This window comes from Chaetodon trifascialis, chromosome 11, assembly GCF_039877785.1.
Source record: "Chaetodon trifascialis isolate fChaTrf1 chromosome 11, fChaTrf1.hap1, whole genome shotgun sequence".
Lineage (NCBI taxonomy): Eukaryota > Metazoa > Chordata > Actinopteri > Chaetodontiformes > Chaetodontidae > Chaetodon > Chaetodon trifascialis.
The window spans coordinates 8,655,011-8,673,436 of NC_092066.1; the positions used below are offsets into that span (position 1 = coordinate 8,655,011).

Genomic DNA, 18,426 nt, shown 5'->3' on the forward strand with positions numbered 1-18,426 from the left:
TGGGTGACAAAAAAAAGCCATTGTTTGGTTTTTGTTTTCAAGGGGCATGTTTGCTGTTAAGACGACACAACATCCACTGTGCACCTACAATTAGCGCTGGGCAAATTTAATTTGATTCACCTGACATGAAGCAGTGTGTTCCTTTAGTGGAAAGGCTCTGCAATAGAGCACAGAAGTGGTCTTTTCAGAGAAAAACCTGCTTTGTGTTGCTGAGTAGCAGCCTTGAACACCCCCCGAGGTGCACCTGCACATGTCTTACAAATTAATATAAAGATCAAGGTCACCGCCCCAGTGGCAGCACATTGAATTTAAAGGATTCAAAAGCAGTCTTGCTGAGGGGTGGCCTTGCAAAGTGCATGTCTCAATGACAAATGCATTGTATGCTGTGAAGGATCCACCCTGGTTCAATGCAGGCTATTCCAATTCCAATCAGTCCTCCAACTTCTGCAAAGTCAAAAAATAAGAAATTGATCCAAGAGAGGTGAAATGAGGAAATGTCCCCTGGATTTATGGCTGAAATCATGGTGTGTGTGTCTGTCTGCGTGCGTGTTTGTGTTGTTGTTTTTTTAACTGAAAGATATGGTATTTTCCTGCAGTCGTGATCATCTTACTTCCTATTCTGCATGAATGTCAGGGCATATATGAGGTTAGTGGCTATTTTTAACTTGTGCAGGACACGCAGGTGTGAGTTATGTTCCTTGATAATGTCATTATGAGGAAGGGCTTTAATCCAGTTGCAATCAGAGCGGAAGAAAACAGACTTTGTAGCTTTCAGAACCAAAGACAGAAACATAGTTGGTGATGATTTTGCCTGGCAGACATGAATCCAGTAGAATGTACAGTAATAAATAAGAGATGGTGAATTCAGAGTGCGTAACACAGATAATTAACATGAGCATAGCATGGAAAGGTAATGGATAAATGTGAGTGGGGAAATTTGGGTGCTCATGCTGTCTCAGTAATGAAATATCCTTTTCTCACTCCAACACTTTTGGAAAGGAATTGCCATGACTACAAGAAGCAGCTTTTGCTTCCTTTACTGCTGCTGTGCTGCCCTCTTGTGGTGACTAAAAAAACAGCCAATCACTGTCACAAACGCTCACGATACCCTAATAACTACCTTCTCCTGTCTAATCAGCCTTCGGTACATCTGGAGGTTTGCTGAATGTATATTTTGGTCAAGATAGGATGGGATTATGGGTAAAAATGAGGAAATGAAGAAAAAGAAATCATGGGAATGGTCAATAATCTCTTTAAAGAATCATGTGGGTGAGGGTATTAGTGACATGTCAAATTGGCCAGTTCTTCATGCTGATTAAACACTTAAAAATCAAATCCATGCAGACATCACTCACTTACATAACCTATTCCAGCATCTCTCACTTGGCCGACCCGGAGCACACTGTCTGATGGAGTAATGCAGTCTTATTTTGGGAAGGGCTATCTGTGGTCTGACAGCAGTTCACAAAGAGAGCTTGTTCAGTGGTAAAAGGTTATTTTGGGAGAGGACGAGCATGTGTCCACATGTGCGCTTATGCATCTCCTCCTGCCATAGTGCTTTACAGCATCCCTCTGAATCATTATACCACATCTAGGACTTGATTTCTCCCCCACACTCTTAAATCTCATCTCCCTTGGTTACACCTCTCCTTCTGTCTGTTTTTCTTTGCCCCCATAATCATTTTTGTGCTAACAGCGTTTGTCTGATCTGGAAAAAGTCATACAGTATGGCCCGTGATAGCACCCTGGGAAAGTGGGGGGAAATTGCTGAAGGCCATGTCACAAAAATAATTTTCACAGCACCACATGTGTGCGTGGAAACACTCCTCCTTCTCACACTTTCACACAGCGCTTAAGCACTGACGATGGATTCCTGCCTCAAGTGCTGCGAACTGAAGCTGTGTAACTAATGTGCTACTTTCTGTCTCCCTCCACATTCAGATACTGCTCAGTTTGGCTTAAAACAATAGAATTTGCTCAGTGAATCGCAGCAGAAAAGAAGAGAACACACACAAGGTGTCCCTCTAAGTCCCCATTCACTAGCAGGGCAGACTGAATATAAAGTACTACTGTTATCCCTCGCCATGAATATCATCAGCACTACCATCACAGACACCTCTTTCAACCCTGGAGGTTGCACTCTGAAGACATTATCCTGTTATGTTCATCAGTGAGGTGTGAATCATTGGCTGTTGGCAGACAAAGAAGCAATCAACTTGCATCCCAAATCCTTCTTGGTGGTAGGATCCTCTGAGTCTTTAACATTGATTAATGATTCCTTGTGTTAAGACTTAAAAAGCAGAACTTAAATAAAGGACATTACCGGGAACAAAAACACCTTGTGGGTTATAAAACTTTTTTTAAAAGCCTGGAGGAAGTTTTTTTTTCCTCATCTGATTTTTTTGGGGGAGGGTGTGGGACCTAAACGTCATTCCAAGGGAGTTGCAGTGAATGTGGACTTCCCCAAACTTGAGTTACTGGAGTTGGATCAGTCACTGAGGCGATGTAACGCTGGTGTTTGGGTCCAGCGCGCATGATAATAACAGAGTGGCCATCTTTCTCTAAGTTAGGAATATTTATTTTAAGGCGTTTTTTAAGTATGAGTTACAGGAGTGGAGAGATGGACTGGCGGTGGACAGTTTTCGCACTGTTTTTGAACTTTCAGTTCACTTACGGGTCTCCTTCCTCTTATGACTTGTTCCAGGGGTCTGCATACACTGGAGTGGTGCACAGACACAGAAATAGGTAAGTAACGGTGGTTTCATGCTTGTGTGGTCAACAATTTTAACTTTCCTGCTTTGGGGGAAGTCATAACAGCCAGTCCAACACCGGCGTTTCTTAAACCCCGCTTTCCTGGATGTTAAAGCTGTGCGCTTTTATTGCGCAGATGCCAATAAAAATGCGATGACGCCCAAAATTTCTCATTGATCGGAATGACCTCAGATCAGCGAGAAATTTAGCCTCTTATGGTCACATGCAGCTTGTTAACTTTCACTGTGCTTCTATCAGCCTGTGTCCAAATTTGGCTCGAGTTTGCCAGAGTTGCCAAATGTGATAAGATCCAGATAAACGCTGGAATGTCAGTGATTACTCCAATTTCTTATTTGCAATCGACCATTACTGTATTTTCATAATTTTCCTGATAAACTAAAATAGTCAAACAGAAAAAAAGTGAAGAAAAACCTCAGTGAAATGACGCAGCGTTTCAGGAAAGCTCAGTAAAGCATAATAACCCAACTGTTTTTATCATCCAAATCACTATAAATATTTATAATGATGATATAATGAGGCATTTGCACAATTGTCCTCTTAAGTACTTGTCACATTTCTTGGTGTATACATCCTGAAGTGTATTCCTGCCTCTCTCCTCAGGAACTGGTGTGCCTATGTGGTGCGCAGGAACGTGAGCTGTGCCGTGCAGGGGAGTGTGGAGAGCTTCCAGGAGCCAGTCGTGGCCCCCTGCCCAGCCTACCAGCCCAACTGCCAGCAACAAGTGACGTGAGCAATCCGGGGAAGGGGAAGGGCTGGAGGGTGCATCATGTTTAGATGCATGAGATGGACCACAGTTCTGATCTAAAATGTGTCTGTGAGAGAGACCTGGAGGAAGAAATATTCACAGGGGCTGAAGAGACTCCACTGGCACAACCAAGAGCACAGCGTTTTCTAGCAAGCTGAAAAACCCACTGAAAAGGCAAAGGGTTAAAATGGAAGCTGTAGCTGAAAGCTAATGTGGACTAGAACTCTAGAGTTAATAGGCAGTAGCAACCAGTGATCACCTGTGGACACACTTTGCTTTGGTGCAACATACCTGCACTAACAATAAACAGTACATGACAACATGTAGCATCATTAACAATGGTTATTAAAGCATAAAGGTGCTCGTGCCATTTGTGTTTTTAAAAGAAATCTCAGCCAGTAGAAATATGCATTAAATGTGTATATTTCAAGCTGTGACTGCTGTTACAGGCTAGGCTAAACACATTATCTCCCTCTCTCTTTAACTTTGATCTAATAACAAATACTGTAATCTAATAACAAATACTGTAATACATCATTTGATTTAAGCCCATGTCTGTACACAAAACTTTTACAGCCAAACAGATCAATTGGTTCCTATTATGGAGTGATTGATTAGTTGTAAATGGAAGTATTTACACCAGTAATTGGTGAGTTACAATTGTCATTTATTCTGTAGTGGTTGTTTTGCAATTTGATGGATTTTCCTTTGTGAGTCATTATTAGTTGTGAAACAACACATGCTCTCTGTGGTTTAACTTTGTGATCCAATCAAAGAAGCACGCACAAGAGCCACTGTGTTGTGGAAAAGATCCTTGGAAACAGATCATTCTTATGTCACAGGAGCACATTTCCAAGTTTCTGTATAATAAAGCACGAAGAGCTGGCAGTGAGAATAGACACCTTAGGTTTTTCCATTTCTGAGTTACGACATGCAGTGATGGTTTCATATTATCTCATGTTGGGTAGAGATTTAAGCACTCAAAGTTGATTTCAGCCATAATGTTAAGTGCTATTGTCCAGCAGGTTTTCAGTTTCAGTTTGTCTATTTGTCAAGCTAGTACAGTGTTATCAGGGAGGGTGACAGTTAGGAAATGTGCAAAGATGATTGTTTCAGTCCTCAACTTTCCAGATGTTCTGCATGACATGACCCCTGCTTTCTGGGAAGTGATGTCATCTATTGTTTCTTTGGGAGCTGTTTGCCTTGGCGAGAAAGTTGAAATTTTCATGGGATGAGGAACAGTACAGAAGTTAAAAAATGTCCATGTCTTAAAAAAATAACAAAAAACAGACAAATTGGTGATTTCAGGAGTCAACAGCTCCCAATAAAAAGCTACATAATTTTATCAGTATCATATTTTTGGATTGGCAGACTCAGTGTAGCATTGGCAAGCAAAAACACTTCACAGAAAGATTTTAGATTCATATCTATTAGAGATTTTGAAAAATGCATTGATTACTCTGCCCTGTTTCACAGATACCAAAATCGGTTTCGACCCACATACAAGATTGCCTTCAAGACAGTCACAGAGTTAGAGTGGAGATGCTGTCCTGGTTACCAAGGTCTGGACTGCAAAGATCTGAAACCAACCCCAGACCGACAAACAGTTCAGGGAATACAACCTTACCTCCCACCAAATCCTGGACATACAACCAGACACACACAGAGTAAGACATCATTTTCTGCTTTACTGTAGGTGTTGTTGTGATTTTATGTTAAATATCTATACATTACAAAATTTTACTCTGCACCCCTGAAACACTGAAATAAGCTACATTAGTGCTTTTCTTCTTTAAAAGGAGAGACACATAAGTTTGCATTTAATAAGTTATTCTCTGATCGTAGGGCCAGAGCGGAGAGAGACAGGGCACCATGAGACGAGGCATGGTGGGACAGATAAGGTGCATCTTCTGGAAGGTGAAGTTCAGCGCCTGTCTCAAACAGTCTTGGATCTCCAGTCAGCTTTGACAGGCTTAGCTGGAAACCTCCGCACAGACCTGCAGGATGACACAAAGAAGATGCTGGTGACACTTCTCAACAACATGCGTCCACCAGACGCCGCTGCAGCTGCAGGCACAGAGGAGAGCCCAGCAGTGCTGGATGGTCATCAGGCTACTAGAGGTGGGATTGCTGGAGACAAGGCTATAGAAAAAATAGTTGCACGGTTGGATGATATCGATGGTGCACTGAAAAGCAAGGACGAAGCTTTTGAAGACCTGAGAGGAACTATGACAAGCCACGAGGGGCAGATCCGTGTCCTGATGGATGCCTCACAATCTCAGACTCCAGCCATAGCTGAGTTTGATGTTATACAGACCTACATCGATGGAAAATTTGACAAGCTGAAGAAGGAGCTACAGCAGAATGTGGAGGAACAGATGGCTAAGCTCGAAAGCTCATACAATGACAAGATCCAGACCTTGCAGAAGACCTGTGAAGACTGCCGTGACCAAGGTTTGGTCAGCCTGACCAAGCTGGTTGATACCAAGGAGGCAGATCTGAGAAAGGAGATCCGGGCACTGCGTCTGGACATGGTCGCTGCAGATGGGCCTGTACGAACTCAAAGACAGACTGATCCATCCAAACCAGAAGAGGATCGTAGTGACCACAAAGACCTGTGGCGTGAGATCGACCGCATTGCAGAGGCTCACCGCATCCTGAATGTTCGCATTGACAACGAGCTGGCGCACCTCTCTGCGCCTCACGACGACAATGATTTCAGCCTGCTGATCGCAGAGCTGGAGGCACGCATTAATATAACAGAGGAAAATGCAGAGAGTCACTGTTTCTATATTGAAGAGAAGCTGACACGTACGATTTCTGACGAGGTGGCAGCACTGCGACAGCTTCTGGATGAGCGTCTGAACAGCATGGAGGACCAGTTTACGAACATGCTGGTGGAAATTAGCAACAACTCCTTCCCTGGGATGTTTAGCGACTCCATAGATGCCATCCAGACAGAAGTCAACAACAATAAGTTCCTCCTACAAGGTTTGGATGATAAGGTCAACACTGTTGGAGAGCTGTGCTCTGCAGGATGCTCAGCTTCGGGAATGAATGTAGCTGCAGTGAGTTCATTACACACACCTAAAAGCATCGAAAACATTTTGAAGGACCTGAGTCGGTATAGGAACGACTTGGACGTTCTTCACACAGATGTCAATGCCAACACAGACAAGCTCCGGCAACTTGAAGACCTTGTTGAGAAGCAGTCAGTCGTAAATGATAGACGTTCTAAGATGATGGAGGACTTCCAGAAGGGATTGATTAATCTCCAAGATAATGTGCTTGGTCTGGCTGGTGCCGTCACTGGGTTAAGTGATTCCTTAAGCAAATACAACCAGGATATGCACAGAATAAACTCAACATGTTGCCATGCAGGGCAGAGTGGCACAGGGAGTCCAGCACGGGACAACTGGGCATCAGTCATTGCGGTACCCAGTGGTGAGGACGATGACACCCGACGTCAGGTGGAGGATCTGAGGAACAGTCTTGCTACGCTCAGTGAACAGGTGTCATCTGAACTGAGTCAATGCAAACACAACACACGCGGCGTTTCTGAAGACATTTCTGCTGTCGATGGACGTGTGACCAGACTTGAGGAGGTGTGTGGAAGGTTAGACGGGGTTTCTGCCAATATCAGAGAGTTGAAAGATGGACTGGAGAGACATGTTGGTGGTCTTCGGGACTGTGTGTACAGGATGAACATCACCTGTGCAAATCATGGCGCAGACATCGTCATTCTGCAGAATTCCATGCAGAGGTTCCAGGAACAGCTGTCTGCGATGGCCAAACATGTTTATAAAGATGCTGCTGCCAAAGAGCCAGGTGAGTTGGTGATGGTTTGATGATATCCTTGACTGTCTGTGGTAATGTCTTTAGAAGGAAGTGACAGGAAGTATCACTATCACTGACATAAACCAAGTCATTGCAAGGTCCCTGAATTTGGAGCCAACATTCAGAGGCTTTATTGCTACAGAGCTTCAATGTTCAACACAGTGAATGGATCATTATGTGCATGTTAAATATGTACAGCTTTGGTATTTGGCTCTCAGGCTCTGACCTTATCACTCCCCACAAGGAAGCAGTAACTTCAACACAGCAGGGAGTCGGGAGTTATGATAATAACTTGGAAACTCTGGGAAAATACACTCAGACCCCACAGGTGGACGGTGGAGGTGCAGCTTATGAAACAGGGAGGGACAGCTAGCTTTTAAGTAACCAGTGTAGCAGCAGGCGAGTGAACAGAGCACTGCTTTACTACACCACAAAGAAAAGAGTGCACTGCATGTACGTTGAAATAAGAAGAGTATACCCTCAGAGTGTAACAGGAGACAGACCGCATGAACTATGTTGCTGGCTTTGCTTCATTAGTGAATTTAAAGCAATAGTTCAACATTTTGGCAAAGAAGTGTATTTTGCTTTGGTGTTGAGAGTTAGAGGAGGAAACCGATACCATACTGTTCTTTCAGTATGAGGCTTTAGTCTGGGCCGGGTTAGTTTAGCTGAGTATAAAGTGGATAAGTGGCAAAATCAGCACAGTTAGCTACACTAACCTGCTGCTAGCTTCAAACTGAATCTCATCTAACTCTCAGCAACACAGCAAATAAGCAAACTTCTCAAAATGTCGAAGAAGATATTATATCCTCTTTGGCAGTAATTAACATGGATTATGACACAATTTTACTACCTAAAAGTCACAAGAAGTTAGATAAAAAATACCGTCCAAACACACTCATTTGCAGCTTCCTCCCTAACGTCCACCACATGAGTTTATCAAGTGTGATTAACATCTGTGTAAACACAAACTTTTCCTGAAGATAATCCTCCATATAATGCATTTGGCTTGGTTGGCTTACATGGAGACTTGGAGGAAAAGATCAGATCCCATGAATGGCTGCAGGGTATTTCCCGGAGAGGGAGGACACGAGTTCACTGGGCCTCCCGTGCTCGCCTTTAGTCTGTCATTCAATATGTCCGAGCACCGAGGCAGAGGCCCACATTGGAAACTTCCTGTGACTTAGATTCCTGTCGTCCTCAGAATTCCCCAGTTTTTATTGAAGGATTTGGATAGGTAAAAAGTTTTACATGTTGAGCTCAGCCCCTCCCCACTACTCTGATGATTTACTCTCACTGTTTGAAACCTCATTGCTCCCTTATGTAAATGTCAGAACACGCGGTCGGAGCGGTCCACCTTTCCCACTCCCTTTATGAACACGTTGACTTGTGAGGTCTTCTTTCTTGCACTATGACATCGCATTTTTTATTTACTCATACCGCAGAGCTGCAGACCTCAGTCTCAGTTCCCGGCCTCTGTGTGCACACACACACACCTCCCTCCCTCTCTTTCTCTTTACACATGTACACATACTAACCTCCAGAGATTCCCGTAGGGTGACCTCAGCCTGATGCGTGGAGTCTGGTCCTCATTAAGGGACCTGACTCACTGCTGGAGCCAGTCTTGATGGAGAGGGGAGAAGCAGGGCTCCACACCCAGGACCAGATGCTCCGGCTGCCCTCAGCTGTGACGTCATGACTGGGGCCCCATCAGTGGTGCCTCCCTTTCTTAAACCATCAACCAAAACAATGGTATGATAGGGACCTGAGGAGAAACGGAGGGCAGATGGATTAACGGTTGTGGTATAGAGAGACGAAGCATTTTGTATCCCATTTCACTCTTTCCCAAATATGGTCTGTTACTTCCAAACTCTGATTTCAGGGCTGTGCATGTAACATTATACTGCACCTCTGCCCAGCATTAAATCAGACAGCACTGTGTGTCCAGCAGGATTATGTAAGGCTCCAACTTTATGACTATTAGTTGTTTATATATCCCATTAAGAAAGTTTCTAGCTTTTAGAAAGGTTTATCATTTTGGGAACTACTCTTATTTGCTTTCTTACTGTGAGTAAGATGAGAAGATTGCTACAACTCACATTTCTGTATGATAAATATGAAGCTACTGCTAGCAGCTGGCTAACTTAGATTAGCACAGAGACTGGAAACTGTTAGCCTAGCTCTGTCCAAAAGTAAACAAAATCAGCCCGCTGTTTTCTCTTGTTTACAGTCCTTGTGCTAAGCTAAGTTAGCAGGCTGCTGTTGGTAGCTTCATATTTATCGCACATGCATGGGAGTGGTTTCAACCTTCTCTCCTAAATGTTGTTCTATTCCTTTAAGGGCAAGCCTGTAGTCTGTATCCTAAATCCCACGAGAGAGGGAGTCAGACTGTGTGGCTGAGGTATCATGAAGATTTAATGTTTTCCCCGAGTTTGTGAAAGCGAGAAATAGTCTAAGTAGAGATAAAAATTTCCCTGAAAATCCCAGCTCTGTGGGTGTGGTGGCGGTGGTTGAGAGACTACTGAAATGTTTCCTCTGTGTCTTTGAGCTCATATTCTCCAGTCAGTCATATGAAGACCCCGAGGAGGCTGCAAACAGATGAGGTGTTGTAATAACATAACTGAAAAGATTAACTGCAATAGCTTTGCCCTTACTCAGTGCGACTGCTGAATGGAATCGTGTGACTTCAGTTGCAAAACGCTGGCACAGCTTCGCCCACAACAGCTGCTGCTGCAAAAGTCTGCCACTACAGCTTGCATGTGTTTGTCTCTGGCTGTTTTCTATGCGATAGGGAGTTGTTTGAGCAGCAGTGGCTCTGTTGCGTCATCTGAAAGTATAATGCAAAGCCATTTTGAAATTAGGCGAGAGGGGTGCGAAAGGTTTAGTATAGGTTATTAGGAAATGCGGAAATACGGAAAGTGCTTCTGTTTTCAGAGAGCTTCAGCACGCTGCTCCTCATTCAGACGGTGACTAATCAACCTTCTCTTGCTGAATTTTCTCATATGATTCTCAAGCTGCTTTTTTTCTACGCCTCCTGTTTTTTGGAGGTGATCCCAGCCTGGCTCAAATCACTGTCCTGTCATTTCTTTCTCCGTTATCTTTGAATTTTTCTCTCTTTACTCCCTCGCCGCTCTCTCCTTCTGTCCGTTATTTTCTTCCGATTTGTCCTTCCAAGAATGCCAGAGGACTTTTTTTTCCTCCTCTCCCTCCACCCTGTCCTGTAAGTGCCTATCGACGGACGAGGCCTTCAGAAAATAGAAAAAAAAGTGGTTGTATTAAAGCTGGGATAAAACAAAGGCTTTGATTTCATGGATCAATGCTTTGCAATTGATCATTCTGACTTTATATTGGAGGGACAGGAAGTAAGATTAACTGTCTACTGTGATGAGAGAATACAGGAAAACAAGATATCAAAGGCTTTTTGAAGTCAAAGGGTGCCTGTTGGGAAAGAATGGAAAATTGTACTCGACACCACCACCACCACACACGCACACTGTATATATTTAGGCAGCACCAGCTTTGACTGCAACAGCTTCTCCAGAGAGTTTTATGAAGCTACGAGGTGAGGTGTTTCCACCCTGGACCAGGGAGCCCATCTGGAAGTCTTCAGAGGAGAATGGACCCAGATACACAATGGGAGTCCCTGAGGTCTGCCATGCAGTGCGCAAGTTGAACCTCCCATCATTAATATCACTGGAGGAAAATGGGGTGGAGGATGAAATTGTGTCCATGTGCTTAGAAGAAAAAGGGGAAGATTGTGTGTCAGAGTGTGAGTGATGCATTACGTTGTATGTGCGTGTGACCACCACACCCCGCTCTGTGCCCCTTGACACCATTTTCCATCGTGCGATCAGCTTGTCTGCTGCAGTCTTCCTCGACTCTTTGAGACGCTGTTTGAACACTCACGTGCTGTCACCCCAATCTGTGACTAAAGCACGACTCCCCCTGCAGTGTCTCAATCTGCTTGTGAGCAATAACATCTGGTTTTGGTGATGCTCGTGGTTGCACCAGCACTCGTGTGTGTCTTTCAGAGTTTTTTTTTTTTTTTTTAACTTTGCGGTTGCCCCTTAGTGAGACACAGGCTGAGAGCTCATGGGAAATATGCACTCAGGCAACCGGCGTCCTGAAGGAGGCATAGGAAGGAAATGAAGGAGAGATTTCTGATTATCTCAGTATGACATGATTGCTGGGTTTAATTTGTTTTTAATTACATGTGTGGTTTCTGAGTATCTTGTGATATCACTTGCAGTAAGAAGGAAGAATTTGGTTGACGGTTGATGATGTTTCATTCGATAAGAACACAGTGGTTGATTACTTTCATAACCCAGAGTAACATTCAGACTCTAATGTAAGACAGTGGCTCTCACAAGACTGAATGTACAGCTGAATTAACAGTTAACGTTGATTCATTGTAATATTGTTGGCTGTGGCAGAACGTACAACCATGTTTTAGTGCTAATTAGCAATGCTAGGATGCTATACTGAAATGAACATGGTACACGTCTGCTAAACATTGGCATGTTGATTGTGAGCACGGTGCCATGCTGACGTTAGCATTTAGCTCAAAGCACCACTGTGTGAGGACAGCCTCGCAGAGCTACCAGCGTGGCTGCAAACTCACAGTCTTGCTGCAAACAGAGCGTTTTGTTAGCTCAGGCAAAAGGCTGAAGGGGCACCAGCCATCAGCTGATTGGCTAACAGTTGTTTTGTTCATGCTGCAGCATCTGTGGCTGATTATTACAACAGCTGATCATACCAGCGGACCAGTAACATCCAATCAGATTCAGACAGATGTGCAAAGAGGCTTTTTAGAACCTGACGCTTCTCTCGTATGGAAGCTTTTGGTATTGTTGGCTTTGCTAGGATTTCACAAGCATGTAGGTTTATATTTATTTCTAAAATCTGTATCAAATAGTAGAACATGTGTTAATTCTCCCTGCAGAATCTTTCTTGTTTGTGTTCTTCCTCAAAGAGCAGAGCCTCTTCCGCCAAATCTAACTGCATAATCATTTGGAATAAGTGGTCATTTCCTCGATCTAAGTGTCTTTGGCTGAATGACATTACTGTAATCCGGTTACATGCGCTCCATTTCTGCGCAACCTTGGCCACAAGGTTTGAATAACAGTGCAGAAACAGACACAGAAAGCATCGAACAAGACGTTTAACGTAGAAACCTCTTCACTGAATCTTAAATACAGCATGACACAATCTGCCTGACACCTGGTTGTGAGAAGGGGCTGACACAAAGCAGGTACTGTAATTATTTTGGTTATTTGTCCCCAAGACACTCTCATAGCATCTCTGTGCTCAGGCTCAGGTGATGTCTGTGGCCTCAGGGGGTCTGGCAGGCAGCCAACTGGTTTCCGCTCAGATGGTTCTTGTTGCCTGAAGCTCACACCGACCGCCTGCTTTGCTTTTATGAAGGGTAATAATGGTACTAGTTAAAAAAAAAAGCTCAGAGGTGCTGTGAAAGCTGGGTCTAATTTGTCCTGTCATCAGAATAAAAGTTGTAAAAGGAGAGTTGACAAGAAAAGGGAGGGCTTGAATGTGAGAGAGGAAGTAAATAATTAAGTAAATTGGAGGCTTGTGCAATCGCAGTTACAGCATTTTCCATCACTTTGAATTAGATTATAAGAGGTGCAATGACCAGAAGCTTGTTGGGCTCATTGGTAAAGCCTGTCAAATGGTTAGACAGTGAGCTGTAAATTGATGTGTCTAAAATCTCGCCACTGTTTGTCCTTTTCTTTTTGCTTTCTAAGGAACGACCTTGAGACAGGAGGGGCCTGCTTCTGTGCCAGACTCAACTCCCACCAGAACCAGAATCCAACAAATCCACATCCCTCTCATCCTCCCTCCGCTGCAGTCCATTCCCAGGCAGCCTGTACCGCCCAACACGCACACGATCAACATCAGCCCGCCAAGGCAGCCGTCCAGCCCCCAGATACCGGGCCGCCCCTCTGTCCCCCTGGTTCCCACAAGGCCGGTGGTGGAGACGGGCGAGGCGGGACCTCCGGGGTACATCCGCAGGGTGACTGTGCGGAGAGGGTCTGAGGATTCTTCCAGCACGCCTGTCAAAGGATTTGCTGGAGCACCAGGTGAGTAGTGCTGTCAGCCATTATCTACACTGCCTTCACTCTGCAGCTGAAAGCACTAATGAGTTTTCCATTAGTGGTATAAATCTCTTATTTTTGGATCTGTGTGAACACCAAAAATCTGCATTAAATCCAGGTTTACAGTCAAGACCACGTGGTACAAAACCTGATTTGGCAATGCTTTAAATCATAGCCCACAAATGACAGTGCAAACCCCAGTGAAATACATCCTGTAGAGTGGGGAGCTAACGCTATGCACAAGGGAAGAAGTCTAGGGAGTAAGAGAGTAACAAATCTGTGGAGCTAGAAATAAATGACAGCACAAGTATAGTTTGTAAATTACACAAAACATATTAATATTAATAAGAGGACACTGAACAGGGACCAACTGGCTTAGCCTATCCGTCATTTTGCATTAGCAATTCCATGAAAATCTGATATATTGCGTTTGAAGCACGTACACCTGAAGGGGAGTAGTTTAACACATTATTTAGATCCCCATTAGCTTAAAAAGACAAATCAAAGTCACACAGTATCAACAAAACAGCACAATAAAGGACAAATTCAAAGATCATGAAACTACAAAAAGCAACAACCTCCAGTGGAAACAAGAGCAAAGCTGTCACACACCCACGGCACCAAAAAGCAAACAAAAGCAAACAAAAACAATTCCAAAAAGAGCAGCAGTGAAACGTCTCGGCGAGACTCGTCACTTCCTGTTTCAGTGACTCTTTGAACAGGGACCTGTTTTTAATCTGTCTGACGTCGGCTGGCAGAGATTCCAGGCAGAACAACGTCTATGAAGAACAGTTCTCATCGTGTTATTTGGTTGCGGACTTCAACCAGATGATCAGTGCTCACTTCGCGTCACACAACCACAGAAACCAGCGCATTCACGAAATACTTACACTGAAAGCTGCAACCACCTTATTCCCAAACCCTCTTCTCTTTGTCCCCTGCACTTAGTTCTGGTTTCAGCAAGTATTTTATCATATATCATATGTAATAGTGACTCCACTGTCATGTAACAGGCCAGATTCTGCTTAAACACACTTGACTGAATGCTGTAATCTGTCTTCCCTGCCATGACAAGAGGGAAATTTTATAACCCTGTGTCATAAGTCTGGCACCATGCAGAGCGACACTGAGCCAGCATTACCGCATGCATGACATAATAGTTCATCTTTTCAACAGTGCCATCAGTTCAGGGTCATATCAACTGTCCTCATCAAAACTAATCAACAACGACAAATTCTGGATTGAGCTCTGTTTTGTTCATTCTAGCCATTTTCACACATGGAAGCCGTAACGAAGGTGAATTATACGTGTCCTTTTTTGTCATCCACACATCAGAAGGCTTTAAATGCTGGCCAACTCAAATTGGACATAAGGGACAATAGATAGTCACCGCTCTGGATTGAATTAACTGGACCGCGTGTAGGATGATCGGGGAATATATCAAAGAGCCAAACAAAGGCTTTGTTTTAGCTGTTTTTGTTTTCGCAGTAAAGGGACTGACAGAGAATAGCTTTGAAATATGTCCTTTGAATTCATGTTAATGAGTCAAAATGTGCATTCAGAGGCATAAAGTTTCTTTGAAGATTTCACCATTGCACCATTTATGCTTGCTGGTTTTATTTGGAACTCCAGCGGCTCAAATATCCGCAGGTTTCAGTTGTTTCCAAGGCTCTGACGAAACTGTAAACACCTGACTCTGCTTATAGATCTCCGAAACAGCTCAATCAAAATCTGATTCAGAAAGCCACTTGTAAAACCAAAATTACGCAGCCTAGATTATAACCTGTTTTATTTTAATTTATACCATCTCTGGGAGTCTGTCCCACAGTGTTTTGCCATAATGTTCGGATGGAAAACCGAACAAATGCCTTTGGCTCGCGTATTCACGAACCCTCGTCCTCAGATGATGGTAAAACATGATGTGTTTGTCATCTGTCTCCTCTGCAGGCTATCCTCCTCTGCAGCCTGCGTCGTTCAAGCCTCAATCAAGAAGTCACCAAGGTATCGTAGCGGTTCGTTATCAGGTTACACTGCATGCATCTACAGGTTTCTTACTATAGGAGGGTAAAAAAGTGGAAAAGCTGTGAGTAATTTGTGAGAGCGCGAGGGAGTGGGAACTGGATGTGTTTAGTTTAGGGAGGTGTGGGCGCGCTGTGGAAAGATTTCAGCTCGTCTGCAGGCGCTTCCCAGAAAGTTTTACTCTGTTACATTCAGTGATGATTGAGAAAATTACCGAGGGAGGCAATGCTGTATTCACCGAAACAAAGATCTATTTTTGACACTTAGAGGTGTATTCATTTTAAACATTCAACTGAAGGCCCGTCAGCTCACAGCAGTGACTGAAACAATACACAGCTACGACATAACTGACACTTTCTTCATTCGTACCTTGTAGTTCCCATTGCAGCAAAGGTGCCCTGGAACCCGATGCATCAAGCTCCAGTTCAGTCGGCAGGTAAAATGCATCTTCACATCATCTCTCTCCATCGGAAAGGAGGGAAAGCGCACAAATCAATAGCTCAGATGTGAGGATTTGTGAAGAAGTGGAAGTGGACTCACACGCGTGTTCTTTGTTCCAGCCTCAGCGGTCAACGGCGACTTTGCAGATCCCTTCTCCTTCTCTGCTGGCCTCACACAGCAGCTGCTCTCTGGAGACTTTGGCGTCATCCGCTTCAACAGAGTTTTAGTCAATGACGGCGGACACTACAATCCCCACACAGGTACACAACAACAACAACGGCAAAGATTTAATATCTGTGGCAATGTGACCGTGACACTGTGCATGGACTCATGGGTACGATGCATTTCATGTCAGTCCGACTGAACAAACTTTCAAGTTGCAATTTTCAGTTTCTTTAGTTTATTGTCAGTGTTCTTTGAATGTGTCTTTACTGTGATCCTCTTTATTTCCACCCAGTGTGTGTGTGTGTGTGTGTGTGTGTGTGTGTGATTTACTCAATAGTCCATTTAATCATATCATGTAAATGGAAGTTAACGAACAATAGGTCAGTTGTGTGATGTAAAAATGAATCCACAAGAGAATTATATCCCAACCCTTAAATTCTCCTCAGCTCTACAGTTTTTAAGAGTCTTTCATCTCATTATTTTGGTTTTACAGTCCACAGGTTTGCTGTCGAAGTTCAATTGAACAATTCACTGTAAGCCACCCGCCCAACACCAAACTCGACAGACAACTTTAGCGACTGGCTGGTGAACATAGCGATGCATTTAGCAACTAAAATGCTCAAAAACGTTTCCTTAAGAGTTGGTGGAGACCAAAACAGACTGCAAAGGAGAATGAATGCTAATATTGCAAAATTTAGTTTGGGAAGATATCCACCTGATTTGAGCATTTTGGATGGCTGAAGACTCCTCTCAGCGTTACATAATTTTTGGAATAGATTTTGGTACAGAATGAGGATTGTGAATCGTCCCCCATCTCTTAGTTGTCTCAAGTTGTCTCTTACTGGTCAATATGAACAGGATTCATGATTACAAAAAGTAAAACCTGTTTCAGTGTTTGTGTGGATGACTACCGTTTCAAAGACTTGAAAAACTGTGCATCCTTTAACCTAATTCAGTTACACATGTAGGCGATGAAGAACAGGACCTAGAGGGAACATCTGACTCTTTCCAACAAACGTCACACGTTATTGATCTTACCCACACTCACTCTCTGCCGGTCTTATCTCGACAGGGATCTTCACTGTCCCTCTGGACGGCCGATACCTGATCTCAGGACTGCTGACTGCAAGGCAGGGTGACCGCGTAGAGGCCGTGCTGTCCGTGTCAAACCGCAGCGTCCAGAGGCTGCAGAGCTCAGCTGGGCCTGGGGCCGGTCGACGCGGGGGCTCAGCTGGTGCCAACTGCGGCTGCGGGGGCTCGGTGTCCTTCAGCCTGATCCTGCCCCTGAGGAAAGGAGACCGCGTGGGCCTGGTGAGGACCGGAGGCCAGCTGGCCACCACGGAGGCCAGGGAGATCCTCTCCACCTACAGCGCCATCTTCTTGTACGCGCCACAGGCCAAAAGATAGCTGGAGCTCAGCTGGGCAGAAACAGCAAAGACTGGTTTGCTCCCAGACAGTTGGACTGGAAGAAATATTGAACAAACTATAGTTTTCACTGATTTGCTGTGATGCAGCTGTTTTACCATGCAGTGCCACTGTGTGACAACGCTCAGTTATAAATTCAGTTAAGATGCCATTAAATTGCAATTTGTAAGCCATTTGCCAAATATACCTGAATACAAGAAGCAGGATTTGTTTCTAATATATTTGATTATCAAGTTGCCTTTTTTGTATCTATTGTGAATGTCTTGTGTATATAAGTGTTTATAAATTAACATTAAAATTCACAAAATATAATTATTATAACAAACCATCTCAGAGAGCACACAGTATGAACATATTAGCAGAATTTAATATCACTGATTAGGCAGCGAACCATGTACGAGCTCACCTCATCTGGCTGTAATCTACAGTGTCGAAGGAGAGAATCATTAATAAACATGCATGAAAAGCAGGAGGTTCAGCAACACAAGCTTTTATTAGCGTTAGAGATGAGGCTGGCTTCAGAAACTGCCCTGAGAAAGACAAGGTTAGGAGGCATTTTGGGTCATTACGTAAAGCGGGTGTGGATGAAAAATAAATTTCCCCTCTCTTCACTCCTGAGACTTAGAAAATATTCCAAGAGCAAACTCTAAGAGGCAGCGGCAGCGTATTTAGCCTTCAGTTCAGCCACTGTTAACCCTTAAAAACGAGTGAAATGCTGTTTTCTATTCACAGCTGACTAAACACCAGCCCACTGACTGACAGTTTTTATACATTTATCAGGTTTGTGTTATTCAGTAAACTGAAATTTGGAATTACTTGAGGGACTTCAACTGCAATAACCTCATTCATGCAGTGCTACTTATAATAAGCAACAGGGTAAAAGTTACTCATCTAGCCTGTGGTTACTGTTGA

At 43.8% G+C, this 18,426-nt stretch overlaps 1 protein-coding gene across 1 annotated transcript; it reads left to right on the top strand.

Moving 5' to 3' along the window:
* The first annotated feature begins 2,497 nt into the window (after positions 1 to 2,497).
* On the top strand, positions 2,498 to 18,386 carry emilin2a (elastin microfibril interfacer 2a). Its single transcript, XM_070975096.1, has 9 exons — positions 2,498 to 2,745; positions 3,373 to 3,498; positions 4,994 to 5,184; positions 5,363 to 7,345; positions 13,114 to 13,449; positions 15,412 to 15,465; positions 15,860 to 15,919; positions 16,044 to 16,184; positions 17,162 to 18,386. Exons 1-9 carry the CDS (start codon positions 2,534 to 2,536, stop codon positions 17,494 to 17,496), a joined length of 3,438 nt encoding a protein of 1,145 aa, XP_070831197.1. The 5' UTR covers positions 2,498 to 2,533; the 3' UTR covers positions 17,497 to 18,386.
* The last annotated feature ends 40 nt before the right edge of the window (positions 18,387 to 18,426 follow it).